At 36.1% G+C, this 20,947-nt stretch overlaps 1 protein-coding gene across 1 annotated transcript in view; it reads left to right on the forward strand.

Annotated features, from left to right (window-relative positions):
- The window catches only part of ABCA12 (ATP binding cassette subfamily A member 12), a 191,089-nt gene that overhangs the window by 85,387 nt on the left and 84,755 nt on the right, over positions 1 to 20,947 (forward strand). Inside the window, exons 8-13 of the mRNA XM_065927669.1 lie at positions 1,440 to 1,552; positions 6,568 to 6,643; positions 9,908 to 10,026; positions 11,364 to 11,470; positions 19,900 to 20,156; positions 20,255 to 20,367. Of these exons, the coding sequence (XP_065783741.1) occupies positions 1,440 to 1,552; positions 6,568 to 6,643; positions 9,908 to 10,026; positions 11,364 to 11,470; positions 19,900 to 20,156; positions 20,255 to 20,367 (785 nt within the window). The remainder of the gene's footprint in view (positions 1 to 1,439; positions 1,553 to 6,567; positions 6,644 to 9,907; positions 10,027 to 11,363; positions 11,471 to 19,899; positions 20,157 to 20,254; positions 20,368 to 20,947) is intronic.

The following is a 20,947-nucleotide window of genomic DNA, read 5'->3' on the forward strand; positions in this document are numbered from 1 at the left end:
TTAGCTTTTGAACTTTAGTGTTCCATAACAAGACAAATGAATTGACTTTATGGAATTATTAGAGAAGCAAATAAAATTATAAATATATATGCATGCTAAGTTGCTTCAGTCATGTCCGACTCTTTGAGACCCACTGGACTGTAGCCTGCCAGGCTCCTCTGTCCATGGGATTCTCCAGGCAAGAATACTGGAGTGGGTTGCCATGTCCTCCTCCAGGGAATCTTCCTGACCCAGGGATTGTACCTTTGTCTTTCTGGAGCTCCTGCATTGCAAGCAGATTCTTTACCACTGAGTCACCAGGGAAGCCCATAAATAAATAGATATATGTTTATATATCCATATACATACCTACTAGAAACTAGAGGACATTCAAAATTAGCTCTCTAAATATAATTGTCATTCATGGCTAGAAGCTAAAATTAAAACGGTCTTAATTTAAATATTAAAAATTCCAAAAATATTATAGAAAGTATATGCACATGCTGTTGCTGATGTGAGCCTTCAGTTGACTAAGATACATACGGGAGAGCTACTAGCTAGTATGTACTGCATTTAACTTCACAATAGCAAATCCTCAACAAAGCCTTTTGTTCTAAGTTACCACTCATGTGTGTGTGTGTATATATATATATATATATATATATATATATATAGCCTCAAAGTATTTGTGAAATTGAGACATGCTTGTGCAATGCTAGCATTTTTTTAATGTACTAATGACAATAAGGGGATAAAAAAGAGGCATTTCTTAAGTCGGTAATTGATTTTTTGGAAATACTGGATGAACTCAAGCATGAACAAGTAAATTTGCTGATTTTTCATTCCCAGTGTAGACTGCCCATCTTATTAGTAACATAAAAATCCTGGGACGACAGTACCAGTTAGTCTGGATATTAATTTTGAGCTACCCCGTGGAGCAGTGCCTGTGGGCTACTTAGAGGATAGAATGCAATCTTTAATTAGGGTAAGATCCCATTTTTTTAAAAAAAATTAACATTTGTTTAGCAAAAGTATCAAATACTTAATTAATAATTATTCTTGAAAGTGAATCCTTTATCTGGGCTTGATGTTTAATGAAAATAATTTTCAATATTTAATTTTTTTCCTTTAAAAACAAAAAAAGAGGTATCCTTTTATTGGAAACTGCTGTTTCTAACCACTTATTTTTAGATCTTAACAACAACAACAAAAAAAGTGTGTGAACTTCACTCCTTACTTTAAGACCTTTTAGGCTTTAGAATCCTGTATGGTTCAAGAATCCTTTTTGGGATTTTGTGCATGAACAGACAAACAAGCAATTAAATGACAAAGCAGCATCTTGTCTTTTATGTTAAGAGAATAATTTTCAATACTGTAGCTATTTTCTCCTTGAATAACCTTTTGTTTCTGTCTGCAAATGTTGAAATGCAATCTGGTTTAATTGTTTTTCGACTTGTTAGTGTGCTGCTAGTCGTGCAGAAGGTTTATCCACGTGTCACAACTAACGAAGGTTTCAGAACTCTCCATAAATCTGTTAAACATCTGCTGTATACCCTGGACTCCCCATCTGAAGGTATTATATTTCTATCTTTCTGTATTCAATTCTGCATTGCAATTCTGTATTGAGTTCCATTAGGAATAAAAAACAAAATGCAACTGAAGCAACCATTTATGCATGACATTATTCTTAGGTGGGAACATATGTTACCACTAAATCTGGATCTTTAGCTAACCAAAGTGTGGAGACAAGGAGAAATGGCTGGATAAGAGGCTGTGACTTTCTAGGATTTTTATTTTTATGAAAATGGTCTCTCTTAGCTATATTATAAAGCTGTGTTTATGCTTGGTACGAAAAAATAAATACCAGAGTAAGGGACTAAGCCTCAACAAGTAGATTTCTACCACAACTTCTTGAACAAATGCCTACACTGAATTGCAGCATTTTTGCCCTTTTTTTCCAAAATTTGACTTTTTAACCAGAATGAGTCTTTCTTTGGATAAAACTCACCCTTCAGCCAGCCATCTTGAAAATGCATGATGGACGTCAGAGCGTGAATTGATCTGTATAGACCCACTGTCCACCCAGTAAGACAAACCATAGCATCGTGTTAGTGAATCAGAAAAGATATTTGCATATAGAGAATAGCCTTATATACCACACACATGGAAATGCACAGACACAGGCACACACACAGCCATATACAGACAAACATTTAGGACTATAAGGAATGAATCCCTACTTCACAAGTCAAATGTTTGGTTAGTATTTACTGTTTCCGAATGAGTTTAGGAATAGGCTTTCTCAACTGAGCTTGCCAGCTTTTAAATATGTAGACTTTACTTTTGGATTACAGATAAGTAATCAGGTCACAAGCTGATTGTTTATTACAAGATCTTAAACAATTTTCGTATGAAATGCTGGTTTTAAAGGTTTTGAAGACTTCTTGAAGGAGAATCTTACATACTCTTGGATACCAATTTCTGTTGGTCTACAACAATTTTTATGCCTTCAGTCACAGAATTAATGACTAGCTTGCAGGATTGATTGTTATTAAATTCAGTGATCTTCATGAACATTAGGGTTAAAAAAAAAAAAAAGCCTTATGCTTTTAAGAAGAGGTCCAGCCCAGAAAAAGCAGACAGTACAATAACAAACACTAATTATTTCCTCTGTATATTTTTCTGTTTGCATTTTAAAGACTTGAGAACTTCAGATTTCTCCTTACCATTCTCTTCCTTTTCATCTTCAGACTCACACCTTATAATTGTATAGCGGGATAAAGCTGGACTTTTTGTTACAAAGGGCATAAGTTCTTTAGTGCCTTAGAAGCCAAAGAACCTCTCATTAACTGAGGCAGCAAAACACTTTTCCTGATGAACAATATAGCTCAATTTTCAATATTTAACAATGGCCATGCCGCATTTCTATGATTATGTTAATAATTTTGACATGTGTTAAACCATGCCACTGGATAATCAGGATGATAAGGAAATATTAATACATTAAGGATATGTATTTTTATGTTTAGAATTAGATGTGCTTATATTTGTTTTAAAAAATTTCCTACATATGTGACTTCATCAGTCTAAAGATACCAATGCAGTAGTATTAAGGTCAGTTTCTATGTCACTAACCCCAAGCCCCTGCATACATGTGTGCTTGAGCAGAAATTTCATGGCCTTTGAAAAATTCTTCCAAGTATTTCTGGGAATCCTCCAGGAAACCCAAACTCGTTTTGAAGTACAAATACCTGCCACATTGCCCAAGCCACCGATGCTTACTCTTCATAGCATTTAGCAGTATTTGTGAACACATGTCCTCCCTTGGCTTTACACCAAATAAACTGGAGTGAAATGGTCACTCATAGCAGAGTTGCTCGCTTGGGTCCTCTCTAATGATTGACAGGACTCAGATAGCTCTGAAGGTCTCATTCCCTTCTTTCAAAGAAATAAAATAGAAAAAATAAAAAGATAGTGTTCTTTTTTTGTGTGTCAATGATAAATATTTTATTATCTTAAGTCCGTTCTATCATCAAAACAACTCTATAAGAGGTATTTATTATCCCATTTTGCAGACAAAACAACTGAGGCAAAGGGAGGCTGGGCATTTTGCCTATGTTATGCGTCCAGCAGGTAACTAAACTGAGATTGAGAGCCTGGATCTGTCTATGCCCAAAGCCAGGTCCCTTAGCTCTTTTAAATGGCCTTACTCATATTTACCATCTGAGACATGTACACACTTGCTTCTAGCGTTATCTCGCACAAGTACTTGCCACCACCAAGCCTCAGAATGGCTCCACGTTCAGCCAGTCATAGAGTGTGATTCATTGTGCCGGATTCCTTCCCACATGATACATTTTTCAGTAGCCATCGCTCCATTCCTCTTTGCACTCCATGTCTACTTCCAGTTCAAACTTCCACATCCCATATCTACTTTTGATTCAGCCTTGATTCTGAACACACTTCAAGGTTTTTCCAGAAGCCTCCTCAGCAACCATGACAATACGAAGATGCTAATAAACACTTGAGAAGATGTTTTAAGGAATCTTAACTTCCTGTTTTAAGGAATCTAATTCTCAGCTCTAACCCAGTAAAGATCCCTGCTTCACTGTTTAGTATTTCCATTTATAAAACTGAGTTTTGAGGGTGAAGATTACCTTTTTTGGCTCATTGATGTTTACTCTTTTGCCAAGTTGTAAATTACATGAAATTACATCTTTAAACAAAAAGCCATGTTTACTGGTGAAGAGAGGTTATCTGTGCACTAGATTTCTTTCTCTGGCTTTGGGCACCATTTTTATATATGCCTAATTCTACAAATAAAAATAAAACCTTGCTTTTTAAAGGGCTGTAACAATTTCCACTTCGTTAAAACCCATTCAATACGGTACTTCTCAGATACTTTAAAGTCCAGAAGGACGAGTACCCAGAGGGCAAAGTCCATACATAACATCAAGGTCAAGCCTATAATTGATATATACAAAGTTAATTTCTATTAGTTATTCATTTTAATAGCCTGATGAGGAAGAGACATTCCATAAACCATACAGTATACAAATTCTAATGGACTCATTCATATAGTATACAAATGCTGATGAACTCATAGGAGTTCAAATTGAGCAAGATTTGATCTTGGGAAAATGGTTTTATATACTTTTACACTGCAGAAGCATAAATCTTCACAGAGTCCTATCCTGGATTATTCTATACATGTGCTCAGTTGCTAAGTCGTGTTGGACTCTTTGCGACCCCATGGACTGTAACCCACCAGGCACAGACTCTGTCCATGGGATTCTTTCCTAGGCAAGAATACTGGAGTGGGTTGCTATTTCCTTCTTCTCCAATTCTACACATGGATGCCAATAAATAATGGTTATTACTTCCCTGGTGGCTCAGACGGCAAAGTGTCTGCCTACAATGTGGGAGACCCGGGTTCAGTCTCTGGGTTAGAAAGATCCTCTGGAGAAGGAAATGGCAACCCACTCCAGTACTCTTGCCTGGAAAATCCTATGGATGGAGGAGCCTGGTAGGCTACAGTCCACAGGGTTGCAAAGAGTCGGATACAACTGAGCGACTTCACTTTCACTTTTCACTTTCACCATTATTAATTAGGTTTGTTTATACTGAGTATCTTCTTCTTGGTCCTTTCACTCACTGATGCATTAAAGCAATAATACTTAGCTGTCTTGAGAGAAGAGAGGGACTCCTGCCAGAGAGGAAAACTGAAAAAGCCATTCTGCCAAGTAACTAGGGATGGTACAGACATTACTCAGACATGACTGATACCAAGGTAGACAAGGAGGCTTTTAATTCTGTAATCTTTTACACACATGATTATTTAAATAGACAAAATGATCAGCGTGAGAAAAGTACAGATGGCTGCCTAGTTTTGTGCTACAACCTTTTAAGAAGACTTCAGAACACACTAACTAGAGACAATGGGAGAAGTAGTAAAGCTGTCAATAAAGTATCCTATTGAAAATGATAAGGCCAGTGTTGAAAAACGACAGCACTGGAACTTCTGGATTATTTATGAGGAATTAAGAGTGTCTACAGAGAAGAGTGAAATAAGTAATAATGTTTCCTTAAAGGAGTTGAATGAAAGCGTTGGATTTCTGATGTTTTTATTTATGCAGTAGCCACTTTTAAATTTTGCATGTGAATGTTGTTGCACTTACTTTTTTTTTTTATTCAGGAAAATGTATTCTTGAAAAATTTTTTAACTGGAAGAAAATTGCTTTCTGTGTTGGTTTCTGCCATACAGCAGCATGAATCAGTCATAATTATACATATATACTCTCCCTCTGGAGCCTTCCTCTCCGCCCCCGATCCAGCCCCTCTAGGTCACCACAGAATGCCAGGCTGCGCTCCCTGTGTTATATATGGAATGTTACTCAGCTACACTTACCCTACAATGATAGAATGCTACGCAGCAAGCTGACTCAGGAACCCATTTAACTTCTAGGGGCAATTCTCCATGTTGAATTAGATCTTCATATGTGGTTTCCGTTAGACACAACTTAGTGATTGCCTTCCACACTCCAAACCTCACATTATTTGAGACCACTCAGAATGTTTCTATAAACATTAGCTAATTTGCATTCACAGCTACATTCAGTTGAAATCACTGGCTGCTTTTTGAAAGATAAAAAGTATAGATTAGTGATGGCAGATGTTTCCTAAGGCTACATTCTAGACAACTGAAGGCAAACAAACAAAAAAGTCCAGTGACCCACGAGATTGAAATTGGTTTCATTTGATTAACAAGTCACCAAGGTAGTCAATCTGCATCATGATATTTGAGTCATCTATGCATACAGGTCACAGGATAAAATAATGTAATGGTTTGATGCACAGAGAAATAATTTGTTAGAAATGCATATGCTTAACCATTGATATTATTTCAGTTGGGGGGCAATTGATAAATAAATATTTTAAATGTTTCCAACTGAGCTTAGACACCTCTGTAAAGTCGTTTGGAGGAAAATTCTGCAGACTGTCTGCTTTTCTTCCCATTAATTTGACCTGGGTTGATTTTTACTTAGAAAAATAAATCCTTTAATGAAATGCTAAATATTACCTCTGTAGGTGGCTCTGACAAAACAACACATCTGTGGGGTGAGGAAGATCGGCAGTCACTATCCCCAAGCAGCCTGGCTGCACAGTAAGTCTTTGTTGGTTTGTTTCTAAATTGGTAAGTAACTTGATTGAATAAGCAAGCAGCACAATTCATAAGCATCATTCTTTTCATCAGTGTGTAAGACCATGGAATAGAAAAAATCAACTGTTGACTGACGAAAGAAAAAGTTAAAGTTGAAGTGCAGTAAAGTTGAAACTTGTTTTTTGGTATTATTCAGTGATACTTTTAGATAATGCGACATGAAGATCTGGTTTTCAGTTCTAAGATTGCATAACTAGATCCCACATGTTCTGTCTGGATAGGTCACCTTATGTCGATGAGGAAAATCTAGCTGGAGGCCCAATTTCCAACTCTTTTCAAAGTCTTTCATCTTCATATAAAAGATGTAAAAGTCTCCAACTTTTTACATTACTGTTGATCTCAGATTTTAAAAGTTGACATTAAAAATCGATGCCCCAAGGTAATGCAAACTTTGTTGCTTGAGTAGTATTCAAGTAGCCAAAGCTGTTTATCAGTTATTTAATTTTGGACTGTTTGTGGTTCATGTAAATATGTTTATATATTTACCTATTCCTGAGACAGTGAATAGGCAGTGGGAATAACAGCAGTAATGTTGGCTTCTAAGGACCATTAATATAAGCAGTTCTGAAGTAACTAACAGTTACTTAACTAAATTAACTAACTAACTTAACTAAAAGTTACATAACTAACAGTTATGGTGGAAAACTCAAGCAGTTGGCTGTAGAAGCACATTGAAGTAAATTCATAAAGTTCAAGGCAAATTTAGAGACTAGATGACCTGTTATGTAAAAGTTGTTTTGGCCTGATAAATTACACTATTGAAATTATTTGACTTTTGTCCCAAAAGATATGTTTTTGTGGGCTAATGGAAATGGAAACAAAAACAAATAGTAGGACTTATTTTTAACCATTCATTTATTTTTCTAAAATAGAATCTATACAATTATTTATAAACTTTCTATTATTCAGTGAAAAGTTTCCCAACTCTGGGTAATTCTAGGCAAAATTCTTCCGTCAACAACCACCTCCTCTTTCTGCCACCACATTTCTCCTCTAAGGTGCCTGAACCAGATGCTTCTCCCAAGAGCAGTCTTACAGTCCTGGGCAATTCTCCCCCAGACAGGATTCCATATTCCAAATAATCAAGTCTTTTAAACACATTCCCTATATAGCCAGCAAAATATTAAAAAACAAAAAAACAAGCAAAAAAACCCTCTGACTTGAGACAACTGGATACTTATTTCTGAAGCCAGGTATCTTTATCAGAGCCTTGGGGACATCCACAGCATTGATAGTGCTAGCTCTTCAGATGTGAAAGTTACACAGCAAATGTAGTTGGTTGCTGACAGCTAGCTGGCAATTTATTGGGAGGAATTCATTACTTTTAAGATGGCTCTTGTTGAGATTGATGAAATTAAGGGATTTCTTATCTTTGGGCTCCCTTTCCCTTCCCAATTTAAAATAATCACAGAGTGGAAATACTTGGCATGAGATAAAAGTGTTTATAGTCCAGAATTTTCTTTGGAAAGCTGCTCAAAAATATTTTTTCCCTCATAGCTCTTCTCCCTCCTCCTTATTTTTGCACTAAAGTTAGTTTTTTTTTTGTTGTGTGCATACACGAACACACATGCATGCATCTATCTGTAAGTTCATCTTTTTTGTAAGCATTCTTAGGATGTATGTAAAATTTTATATAAAATATGTAAATTAAATGGTTTAAAGAAATACTTGGGATGATTATGCCAAAACAGTTGGCATATATATATATATATATATATATCTTAATTTTTGGTGTATATTAAATATAATCTCAAAAATCTTGGTAATCAGATGTTCTTCATAGAACTAAGATAATGGCTTATATGATATTCCAAGGTCACTTTTAGCTCAACATTCTTCTATTTGTCATAAGAAGTTCTTATGCTATTTCATTTGAAAAGTTAGACAAATATTTTGCTATTGAGCATGGCACTAAGATGGAAATGGCTCAATGCTATAATAATTATGACAAAGAGGAAGACAAACACAAAAGAAAGAGAAGCAGTAATAAGAGGAGAGTCTTTGGTCAAAGAAGTGCCTGAACAAAAGCAAGAAAGCTCAGGAATGGGTGCAGTTTTTCTAAACATGAAAGCTACGGACTATATTTAAATGAAAGTCAGACATCTGACCAATAAGCTGTGCCCTGACCGGTAAGTTAGAGACTTTTCTTGCCATGGATTGTCTTATTTAAGTTCCTTAAGGATCCAGTGTCATTAACCCACATCCAAATACCCTGAGATTTTAATATTAGTGCAAACATCATCCTACATGTTTACTGGCTATGCCAGGATGAGTCTCTTCCATTAGTATTTGAATAAAATCTAAGTTAACATCTAATAGAACTAGTTAATTTGTGTGCTGTGCAGTTTGATTCAAAATAGATGGTACCCAAATCAACCATTGACATTTATTCTATCTCTACTGTACATCAAGTTCAATAATAGACACTAAGGGAAGAAATTACAAGAGATGCAGCCTCATAGATGAAGTGACTGGGCATGTGTAACATGCACACATTTACTCACAACAGTTTGCCTCAAAAATATTAGACTATGTCCTCACATGCAGTTGATTTGAAAGGAAGCCAGAAAGTGGTTAATTGGGGAACTCTGAGTTGGTTGCTTAAAGAAAAAAAGGAAATGACGTTATTCAGTTGTATTCTACCATTTTTTTAAAATCACAACTACATGAATTTAAATTATTTAGAGAATGTTATAAGTGGAAGGGCCCTACAGATCACCCAGCCCCCTATCTCTCATTTGACAAAAGAGGAAGCTGAAGTCCAGAGAGAGGGTTGCCAGATATAGAGGAGAAAGGAAAGGAAAGAAACACGCAAGAGGTGTAGGATATACTTACACTGAAAAATTATTTGTTATTTTGCTGAAATTCAGTTTTAACTGGGATCCCTGTCTGTTATCTGGCAATGCTAGCCCAGTGATTTTTCTTTCATGTAAGTGTGCCTAGAAATGATCTTAAGCTCACTTACGATTGGATATTAAAGTAACTAAATATAAAGGTAGTGCCTGTGGAAAAGGTAAATACTCAGAGAATCCAGAGCAGTGCAGTCATTGTGCAGTTGGGCTGGATGGGGGAAGATGTCCTACTTCCCAGTGTTTCAGTGCTCAAGTCAGCCAGTGCCAGACAACCAGGGACTCACAGGATCCCAGCAAAATAGCTTTACTCTTTTTCTATATGACTTAATTTACATCTTCTTTTCTAATTCTATAGGCTCCTAATACTGGAAAAGTTTGAAGATGCCCTCTTAAATATATCAGCAGATAGTCCTTATATTCCTTACTTGGCATGTGTGAGAAATGTCACTGGCAATTTAGCCAGGGGATCAAAAGGTAATGCTCTCCTTTCTTAAGAGTCAAAATGCTACTCATGGTTTTTAATTTTGTTCTAAAATAGTAAGCCTTATGTTTGCTTTAAAGCAGAAGAAATTTTTAAAATCTTCGTTGCCATATGCATCTGTTACAGTGGTTTGATATATGAAGTAATATCTAATCATATTATTTTATTACTGCTCCTGTTGCAGCTGTTAGTACCACCTGGCCAAACTTTAATGTAAAATAACCATATAAGAAATAACATGAGAGTAAGTAAGTGAAAGTCACTCAGTCGTGTCTGACTCTTTGCAACCCCATGAATAGTCCATGGAATTCTGGGTAGCCTTTCCCTTCTCCAGGGGACCTTCCCAACCCAGGGATTGAACCCAGGTCTCCCTCATTGCAGGTGGATTCTTTACCAGCTGAGCCACCAGGGAAGCCCAGGAATACTAGAGTGGGTAGCCTATCCTTTCTCCAGCTTATCTTCCTGACCCAGGAATCAAACCAGGGTCTCCTGCATTGCAGGCAGATTTCTTTACCAACTGAGCTATCCGGGAAGCCCAACCTGAGAGTGGCCACCTAGGTAAACTTTCCATGTCTCCAGAATTAGGAGTTCACATAACTCTCCATGACATTTTCTATACCTTTAATCTTAGGTGTCAAAAAATAATAAAAAGGATAATGAAGACTTCCAAAAGCAGATGTAAATTACATAAATAAAGACATTTTTGTAGCAGACTATTTTTTACTTCCTATCCTTACGCAGTTTGTTTTCCATCTTCTACTTACATGGACAACTGTGAAGATTAGATTTAATCAAATATTTCTTTTTCTTTTTTAAAGATAAAACATCTATTTGTAGGAGATATACATTCACTATTCCTACACAAAAAAATAGTTTTTTTGAGACTTAATGGCAAGCAAATAGCACAACAAATATTTGAGTGTGATCTCTCTATACCAGTCATGAATTAATCAAGGGTGGAAGGGCATATTTGTATCACAGTGATTATACAACCTATTCTCTCTCAAACCCTTCAGCAGATTTGGGTATATAATAATATACCCAAAATAAAAGCATATTCAGTTCACAAAGAACCAATACTGTGTAGCACCTTTGCTGGAAATATTTTTGTCTCTAAGCAGAATATCTATGAATATTTTAAAAATAATGAACTCTATAGCCTCCATGGTTCAAGGAAAGATTAAATTTTCACTCATTTTATAGTTAGATTCAAGTAGGTTATTATCTTAGAAAAAACGTAGTAATAAATTAGGATGAAGGTGTCTTTCAAATAGATTTCCTAAATGACCTTGCAGTTCACTTAAGGTAATTCTTTTCTCCTCTTTTACAGAAAGTTTAAGAATGCTGCACTCTACAATTCGATTTAAAAAATCTTTTCTTCATAATGGTTCCTATGAGGATTACCTCCCTCCAGTTCCTGAAGTCTTGAAGTCAAAAGTAAGCCATGAAAGGGGGAAAAAAGTCCTCAATACTTCCTGTAATTCTATGGAAAGATATATTTGTAATTTTTAAATCTGTGTATTTATAAGTCTTAGTCTTATTTGACTCTAGGTTAATGCTAGAAAAGGGGTGACAAGTTCTGGTTGGTGCTATGTAATTGTATTTTGTTTTTAATTGGTGTCTATCTCTGTCTGAAATAACCCATAAGAGCCTAATTACAGAATGCAATATGTAAAGGAATGACTCCTGATATAGTTGTCTCATTAAACTACATGATTTTAAAAGGCATTAAAAATTTGATTTCTAATTTGAGATGTCCCTAGGTTTTAAAGCTATAAATGTTGATTTCAAAGCTAATGTTTTAGACTTCACAGTATACAAAAATCTCAGAAATTGACTCACCTTATTTTTATTATCATCAGAAGCAGAAACCCATAAACAATATTAAAATGTATGATATTGAAGAAAGGGGGGAAAAGCCACAGGAAAAAATGTTAGCTCTGAAGTTTGAATTGGTTGGCATTTGCCTCTTTTTCTTTGTTTAGCTCAGGCATACACTATGCGGGTTACCATGAAATCCACTCTATTTCTTAAATAACCCTATTAAATTTTGAAAGCAGCTTTCTGAGTAAGAACAGCAGTTTAATTGGATTTATGTAGCCATGGATAAAGTAAAATTAGAACTGGTTTATTCAGGGCAAGCAGGATGATGTCTGTATAGTCAACATGATTTAATTAAGCAGGCATAGAAAACATGTGTCCTTGTATATTACAAATAAATATGCTAGTTATACTAGATTACCTACATTGTAGGCTTAATCTTCTACATGAATAAAATTTCTAGTGTACTTAATTTAGCACTATCTTAGTTTATACGAGAGACTTATATCTTAGTTAAATGAGAAAGAAGTTATGCATTCATCTGGAAAAGACCTGCTCATCCTTCAAGGACAAGTTTAAATGTCACTCCTATAATATCAGAGTATCTCCTTTCTCCCTGTTTCCAAATGATAATGACTTTGTGCACATATTGTTTTTACCCATTCATTCATTGCATCCTTCCTCTGTGCTCCCATAATGCTACTCTATTTATTTAAAAGATACAATCTCTAAACCCAGAGTCCTTATAATCAATCCAGTGAAGGAGATGGAAAAGCAGACCAGTGATTATAACACAGCGAGACAAGTGTTATGGTATGTGGATGGACAGGATTCTGTATATGGAGGTGGTATATCTGGCTTAGATTGCAGAGGATGAAGGTGGAGAGAAGAAATCTCATGAAGGAGATACTCTTTACTCTGAGTCTTGCCAGGCTGTGTAGGATTATGCTAATAGTCCTACATTCCAGACATAGAGATGTGAGTTGGTGAGAAAACAAGAGTTGTGAATCTGAAGGACAGCTAGGGGTTACCTGAGGTCATCAGTCCAGCTAGAGTACAAGGTTCTTATAAGAGAGGCAGGAAAGAAGGCTCAGATCCCCAAGACCTGGGGATCAAGGAGTTTGTTTAGTCAAGGAGTTTGAATCTGATCCTGAAAACCGTGAATTTGAGGAAGGTTAATTCCTCATTTTAGAAAAAGATCTCTCTAGGAGACTTGTGGAGGACAGACTGAAAGAAAGTCAAATGAGTGAGTTTTGCAATAACGTAAGCAAAACGTGAGGCCCTGTAAGATGTCAGTGGCAAGAAAAGAAGGAAAAGAATGTCAAGAGCATTGGAGGAGGTTGAATTGACACAGTTTGGCAGCCAGTGGCGTGTGAGGCATAGGGAAGTGGAGTCTCCAATTACAGTGAGATTTCTGGCTTTTGGAATTTACTACTTAGTATTATAACTTGTTGTATACGTGGGATCTATTTCTCCAACTAGAGTGTAAAATCTGATGAATCTGTGCCTTCTGCTTTTTCAAAGTATCACATCTAGCAGTAGCATGCTCTTAAGACCGGACTCACAAATGTGTGAAGAGATGATGGTGTTAAAGCAGAGCCCTGGTGATGTAATAGTGTTACCAGGGCAATTACTCATTGTAGTTCTCAGCCTGCAGGGTAACTGGGCAGCGCACAATGTACATGGGAAATGGAAACAATACATGCTCAACCATTTACACTAATGTCCTGGAAACAGAGCAAAGGATAATTTAAAACAGCGTCCACATTTTGAGTATTCTGCTCCCATTGCAAGTTACGTTATGAAAAAAGTTTGAGACGCCACAGAAGAAATAAACTATAATTCTGTTCCTTGGGTAGAAAGTCCTTTGCCGTTTATAACAAGCATGGCTGCGATTTGCAGTTGACAGAATGCATTCGTTCTTAGACTACAAACTCCATAGGAACGTGAATAAGTGTGTTGCTCTGCTATGTACCCTCAGCACCTGGCATTGAGTCCAACACATGGAAAATATTCAGTACATATCATTGACAGGATGAAGACAAAAGGGATATCCCCCACATTAAGCAAAAATAACAGATAGCGCACTATTTATACTGTAACACTCTCACATTTTTTAAGAGGCCTCTTTTTTTTTTCCCATTCACCTGCTAAGAGCCCAGGAGCATTGCTGTTTCAGCACTTTTATGCATATGATATTTTGAGCTCTATGCCATCATGTTACTTACAGTTCTGATTCAGATGCGTTAGGAACTGTAGACAAAAGGGAATTCAGTCACAGCTGGACATGCAGTTAGTTATGGGTCATTGTTCAAGTTTAGGCTGAGACCTTACTATGTAGGTCAGGGTCTTAATACATAACATTCTGACAAACCTGTAATCTGGACTTGACACATACTTTTGAAGAAACAATTATAATTCTCTGAATATATGTTGATCACTAATAAACTGTGAAGTTTCTAAAAGTTTAATGCATGTATTGTTTTTAGAAGAAAGTAGTAGCTGTTGTTCAGCCACTCAGTCATGTTCGACTCTGTGACCCCATGACCTGCAGCACACCAGACTTCCCTGTCCATCACCATCCCCTGGAGTTTGCTCAGATTCATGTCCATTGAGTTGGTGATGCCATCCATCCATCTCATCCTCTGTCATCCCCTTCCCCTCCTGCCTTCAATCTACCCCAGCATCAGGGTCTTTTCCAATGAGTCAGTTCTTCTCATCAGGTGGCCAAAGTATTGGAGCTTCAGCTTCAGCATCAGTCCTTCCAGTGAATCTTTGGGGTTGATTCCCTTTAGGATTGACTGGTTTGATCTCCTTAATGTCCAAGGACTATCAAGAGTCTTCTCCAGCACCACAGTTAGAAGACATCAATTCTTCAGTGTTCAGCCTTTTTATTGTTCAGCTTTTAATGACAAATACTAAATGACCATTATGTTGCTCCTTGGTGGCTGTACCTCACAGTATAGGGCGCATTATTAATCCTGAATTAAATTCTTATTTCAGAGGACAAATTCTACTTCAGTAGCAGGGCTAGATTTCCAGTTTCTCTTTCTATATATTTTGCATTATCAAGCCAAGATTATTCTTTTTTTTCCAATTATTTTTATTAGTTGGAGGCTAATTACTTCACAACATTGCAGTGGGTTTTGTCATACATTGACATGAATCAGCCATGGAGTTACATATATTCCCCATCCCGCTCCCCCCTCCCACCTCCCTCTCCACCTGATTCCTCTGGGTCTTCCCAGTGCACCAGGCCCGAGCACTTGTCTCATGCATCCCACCTGGGCTGGTGATCTGTTTCACTATAGATAATATACATGCTGTTCTCTTGAAACATCCCACCCTCGCCTTCTCCCACAGAGTCCAAAAGTCTGTTCTGTACATCTGTGTCTCTTTTTCTGTTTTGCGTATAGGGTTATCATTACCATCTTTCTAAATTCCATATATATGTGTTAGTATGCTGTAATGATCTTTATCTTTCTGGCTTACTTCACTCTGTATAATGGGCTCCAGTTTCACCCATCTCATTAGAACTGGTTCAAATGAATTCTTTTTAACGGCTGAGTAATATTCCATGGTGTATATGTACCACAGCTTCCTTATCCATTCATCTGCTGATGGGCATCTAGGTTGCTTCCATGTCCTGGCTATTATAAACAGTGCTGCGATGAACATTGAGGTGCATGTGTCTCTTTCAGATCTGGTTTCCTCAGTGTGTATGCCCAGGAGTGGTATTGCTGGGTCATATGGCAGTTCTATTTCAAGTTTTTTAAGAAATCTCCACACTGTTCTCCATAGCGGCTGCACTAGTTTGCATTCCCACCAACAATGTAAGAGGGTTCCCTTTTCTCCACACCCTCTCCAGCATTTATTGCTTGTAGACTTTTGGATAGCAGCCGTCCTGACTGGCATGTAATGGTACCTCATTGTGGTTTTGATTTGCATTTCTCTGATAATGAGTGATGTTGAGCATCTTTTCATGTGTTTGTTAACCATCTGTATGTCTTCTTTGGAGAAATGTCTGTTTAGTTCTTTGGCCCATTTTTTGATTGGGTCATTTATTTTTCTGGAATTGAGCTGCAGGAGTTGCTTGTATATTTTTGAGATTAATCCTTTGTCTGTTTCTTCATTTGCTATTATTTTCTCCCAATCTGAGGGCTGTCTTTTCACCTTACTTTTAGTTTCCTTTGTTGTGCAAAAGCTTTTAAGTTTCATTAGGTCCCATTTGTTTATTTTTGCTTTTATTTCCAATATTCTGGGAGGTGGATCATAGAGGATCCTGCTGTGATTTATGTCGAACAGTATTTTGCCTATGTTCTCCTCTAGGAGTTTTATAGTTTCTGGTCTTACATTTAGATCTTTAATCCATTTTGAGTTTATTTTTGCATATGGTGTTAGAAAGTGTTCTAGCTTCATTCTTTTCCAAGTGGTTGACCAGTTTTCCCAGCACCACTTGTTGAAGAGGTTGTCTTTTTTCCATTATATATTCTTGCCTCCTTTGTCAAAGATAAGGTATCCATAGGTTCGTGGATTTATCTCTGGGCTTTCTATTCTGTTCCATTGGTCTATATTTCTGACTTTGTGCCAGTACCATACTGTCTTGATGACTGTGGCTTTGTAGTAGAGTCTGAAGTCAGGCAGGTTGATTCCTCCAGTTCCATTCTTCTTTCTCAAGATTACTTTGGCTATTTGAGGTTTTTTGTATTTCCATACAAATTGTGAAATTATTTGTTCTAGTTCTGTGAAAAATACCGTTGGTAGCTTGATAGGGATTGCATTGAATCTATAGATTGCTTTGGGTAGAATAGCCATTTTGACAATATTGATTCTTCCAATCCATGAACACGGTATGTTTCTCCATCTGTTTGTGTCCTCTTTGATTTCTTTCATCAGTGTTTTATAGTTTTCTATGTATAGGTCTTTTGTTTCTTTAGGTAGATGTACTCCTAAGTATTTTATTCTTTTTGTTGCAATGGTGACTGGTATTGTTTCCTTAATTTATCTTTCTGTTTTCTGATTGTTAGTGTATAGGAATGCAAGGGATTTCTGTGTGTTAATTTTATATCCTGCAACTTTACTATATTCATTGATTAGCTCTAGTAATTTTCTGGAAGAGTCTTTAGGGTTTTCTATGTAGAGGGTCATGTCATCTGCAAACAGCGAGAGTTTCACTTCTTCTTTTCCTATCTGGATTCCTTTTATTTCTTTTTCTGCTCTGATTGCTGTGGCCAAAACTTCCAACACTTTGTTGAATAGTAGTGGTGAGAGTGGGCACCCTTGTCTTGTTCCTGATTTCAGGGAAAATGCTTTCAATTTTTCACCATTGAGGGTAATGCTTGCTGTGGGTTTGTCATATATAACTTTTATTATGTTGAGGTATGTTCCCTCTATTCCTGCTTTCTGGAGAGTTTTAATCATAAATGGGTGTTGAATTTTGTCAAAGGCTTTCTCTGCATCTGTTGAGATAATCATATGGTTTTTATCTTTCAATTTGTTAATGTGGTGTATTACATTGATTGATTTGTGGATATTAAAGAATCCTTGCATTCCTGGAATAAAGCCCACTTGGTCCTGGTGTATGATTTTTTTTGATATGTTGTTGGATTCTGTTTGCCAGAATTTTGTTAAGGATTTTTGCATCTATGTTCATCAGTGATATTGGCCTGTAGTTTTCCTTTTTTGTGGCATCTTCGTCTGGTTTTGGAATTAGGATGATGGTGGCCTCATAGAATGAGTTTGAAAGTTTACCTTCTTCTGCAATTTTCTGGAAGAGTTTGAGTAAGATAGGTGTTAGCTCTTCTCTAAATTTTTGGTAGAATTCAGCTGTGAAGCCATCAGGTCCTGAAGCCAAGATTATTCTATATGGACTTTTATTGGTTTCTTATACATGTATGTCAAACTTGCAATTAAAAAATATATTTCAGTCTCTACTGAGTAAAATCATTCAAACTACTACACCCTTAAAAGCTCAATTAAAAATATTAATTGGGCTCCAAGTATTTATCTTTTTATTTAAGAAATCACCAAAATAAAAGTCACTGGCAGAGAAGTTTGGCTGTATTCATTAGAAGTTTAGTCATATCTAGTATTTGGAAAATCAAAGGAAGGAAAAAGTGATAAATATATTATTACATCTGGTAAAATGATTGAGTTTGTTGCAGAATGGAAAATTTCTCATAACAGTAAGACTAGTAAGTAGAATTTTAATACATATGAAGCCATTTTAGATAGCTGAAACCCAGAAATCAATTAGACATTAAATAGACCAATGATATTTACTGTCTAAAATGATTTGTGTTTAATTGCTAGTGCCTACATGTAGTTACTATAAATCTCTCGTCCAAGACACATCATTGTACCTTTCCCCTTTGACATATGCAAAGAAATATTCCTGAACATTTTCTTGTATCATTTCTGTCAAAATGCAGCTGCTGATTGGGAAACTGAGCTGTAGTAAATGGCACATATATTTGCTTCTTTAGATGTTGCTCCAAATTACTTCACGTCTTAAAATGAATAGCTCTAGGGTTGCTTTTGAGCACAACAGAACTAGCTTTCCCAGAGGCATAATGTTTCCCCCTAGGATATATAACTTGGGAATATAGCCTCAGAACACACAGAGCATAGTGAACTGCATGGAGGAATATATTTGACTGGGTAGGAAATTAGTTGATTTTCATTTTTCTCCTTTTTTTCTGAGTAGAGGATTTTAGACCCTTTTTAAGCATTCCATAGAACAAAAGTTTCCCTCAGTAAATAAGAGGATAGAAGATAATGTCAGTCAGTTTAGCAGTGTAGACACTTGAAAAACCAGGTATATACACATCCATATTTTAAAATATGTGTGATTCTCATGCTGCAGTTTTAAAAATCTTTATTTTTTTTGGTCAATTAATTTTTTTAAACTTGTGGCAAAATACATATAACATAAAATTTACCACATTAACCATTTTAAACTCTGTAGTTCAGTTTTGTTAAATATACACACATTGTAAAACTTTTAAGCTTGCAAAGAAAAATCCTATATGCATTAAGCACCTTTTTCTCATTCCCCTCACCCTCTAGTCCCTGGCACCTGCAATTCTACCTTCTGTTGCTATTAATTTGACTGTGCTCAGTACTTCATATAATGGAATCATTCAGTATTTGTCTTCTTATGACTGGCTTATTTCACTTAGCATAATGTCCCAAGACTTACCTACATTGTAATATGTGAGAGAATTTCCTTAATTTTTAAGGCTGGATAGTATTCCATTATATGTGTATACCATATACACATTACACATATACACACTATATGTGTTTATCCATTCATCTGTCAATGCACATGGAGTGCTTCCACCTCTTGGCTATCATGAATACAACTGCTATGAACATGAGTCCACAAATATCTGTTTAAAACCCAGCTTTTAATAAATACTTTTGAGTATATTCCTAGAAGCAGAAATGCTGAATATTATGGTAATTCTATTTTAAATTTTTGGAAGACCTACTGTACTATTTTTTTTATAGTGGCTACATCATTTTATATTCCCGTCAAGAGTGCACAAGGGTTCTAATTTCTCCATATCTTACTAACACTTGTTATTTTATGGCTTTATTTATTTGTTTGTTCATTTGTTTGTTTTGACAGTAGCCATCTTGTGAGTGTGAAGAAAACCTTTTTGAAGTTTCAAATCAAATCTGCTTTGCTGTCTGCCCTTGCACATAATTTTTAAAATATGCTAACATATAAAATTAGTTTAAGTATTTGTGGTTTAAATGAGATTAAACTACTTTTTTTAAACCTGTGAATCTATAAGTTATGAATACTGTTGAGAAAGAAGTCTAATAGGTTCAAAAGTTTTATAAAACTTCTTGAGAACAATAAACTCAAGTGACAGAAAACAGTGCTTTGTGGTACAGCTGTTGCCACATGCCAACTAACTAAACACATAAGCAAAATGCTTTTAGGAAGTAAATCAATTTTGGTGCTTATTATCAACTACTAAATATTTAGAATAATGTCACTAATATTTCCCACTCTTTCCCCCTCTGGAAAGCTGTCTCAGCTTCGAAACTTGACCAAGCTTCTTTGTGAACCTGAAACTTTCAATTCAATAGAAGAGATGTGCCAGCTCTCCAGTATCGACTTTGGGAACCTATGTGAAGAAAGTGCGTTTCATGTGCAGCTCCTGGAAGCAGCAGAGCTTGGCAGCGAAATAGCCACCAGCTTACTGTATCACGACAATGTTCTGTCTGAGAAACTGAGAGATTTGCTTTCTGGGGATCCAAGCAAAATTAATTTAGATATGGATTGGTGAGTTTTTTCATTGTCTTCTTCCTTGGCAAAATCTCTTCTCAAATAATTACTGATATTCCTAGTTCAATTTCTCTTCCTCTTCTGCTTTGTTTCAGGTTTCTAGAACAGGCATTGCAAATGAATTACTTGGAAAATATCACACGGTTAATGCCAACCATAGAAGCCACGCTGCATGTCAATAACAGTGCAGACACCTTTGAAAAACCAGGTGTTTCCCCATCCGTATTTTAAATGCTGTCTTATTAGAATGTGTGTGATTCTCTTGCTACAGTTTAGGAAAGGCTATTTTAAAGTTCCTAATGAAACCTACTTTGCATCTGCCCTTATACATGAAACACCTGAAGCTTTCAAATATGGTCACTTGTCTAAAATAAACACAGAGCAAGCCAGCGGAGAATGAAATAGCGAAATTTTATTTCATAGCAAAATGTCTTCAAAAATTTAACTAGTTAGACCATTCACCTTTTATTTCTCTCGTATATTAAAGTGCATTACATAGTAGGTTGCAAGAGCGAGGATGAGATTTATTTACTTCCGTGAGAATAATCTGATTTTAAAAATAAAGATGCACTGCTGTCTACAGAAATATTGATTCAGAACCTCCTATTAGTATTCTGAGCATGATGCATCATGCAATACATTTCTTCTTTGCATAATACCTCAATACTGAAAAGAAAAACATTCAGAATTTTGGACAACAGGCAGCCACAAAATTGGAAGGGCACTAAGTCCAAAAATAAAGAAAGTATATTTGCATGAGGGATACTTCATAAAGAAACTGAAAAGGC

The sequence above is a fragment of the Muntiacus reevesi genome, chromosome 3 (assembly GCF_963930625.1).
Source record: "Muntiacus reevesi chromosome 3, mMunRee1.1, whole genome shotgun sequence".
NCBI lineage: Eukaryota > Metazoa > Chordata > Mammalia > Artiodactyla > Cervidae > Muntiacus > Muntiacus reevesi.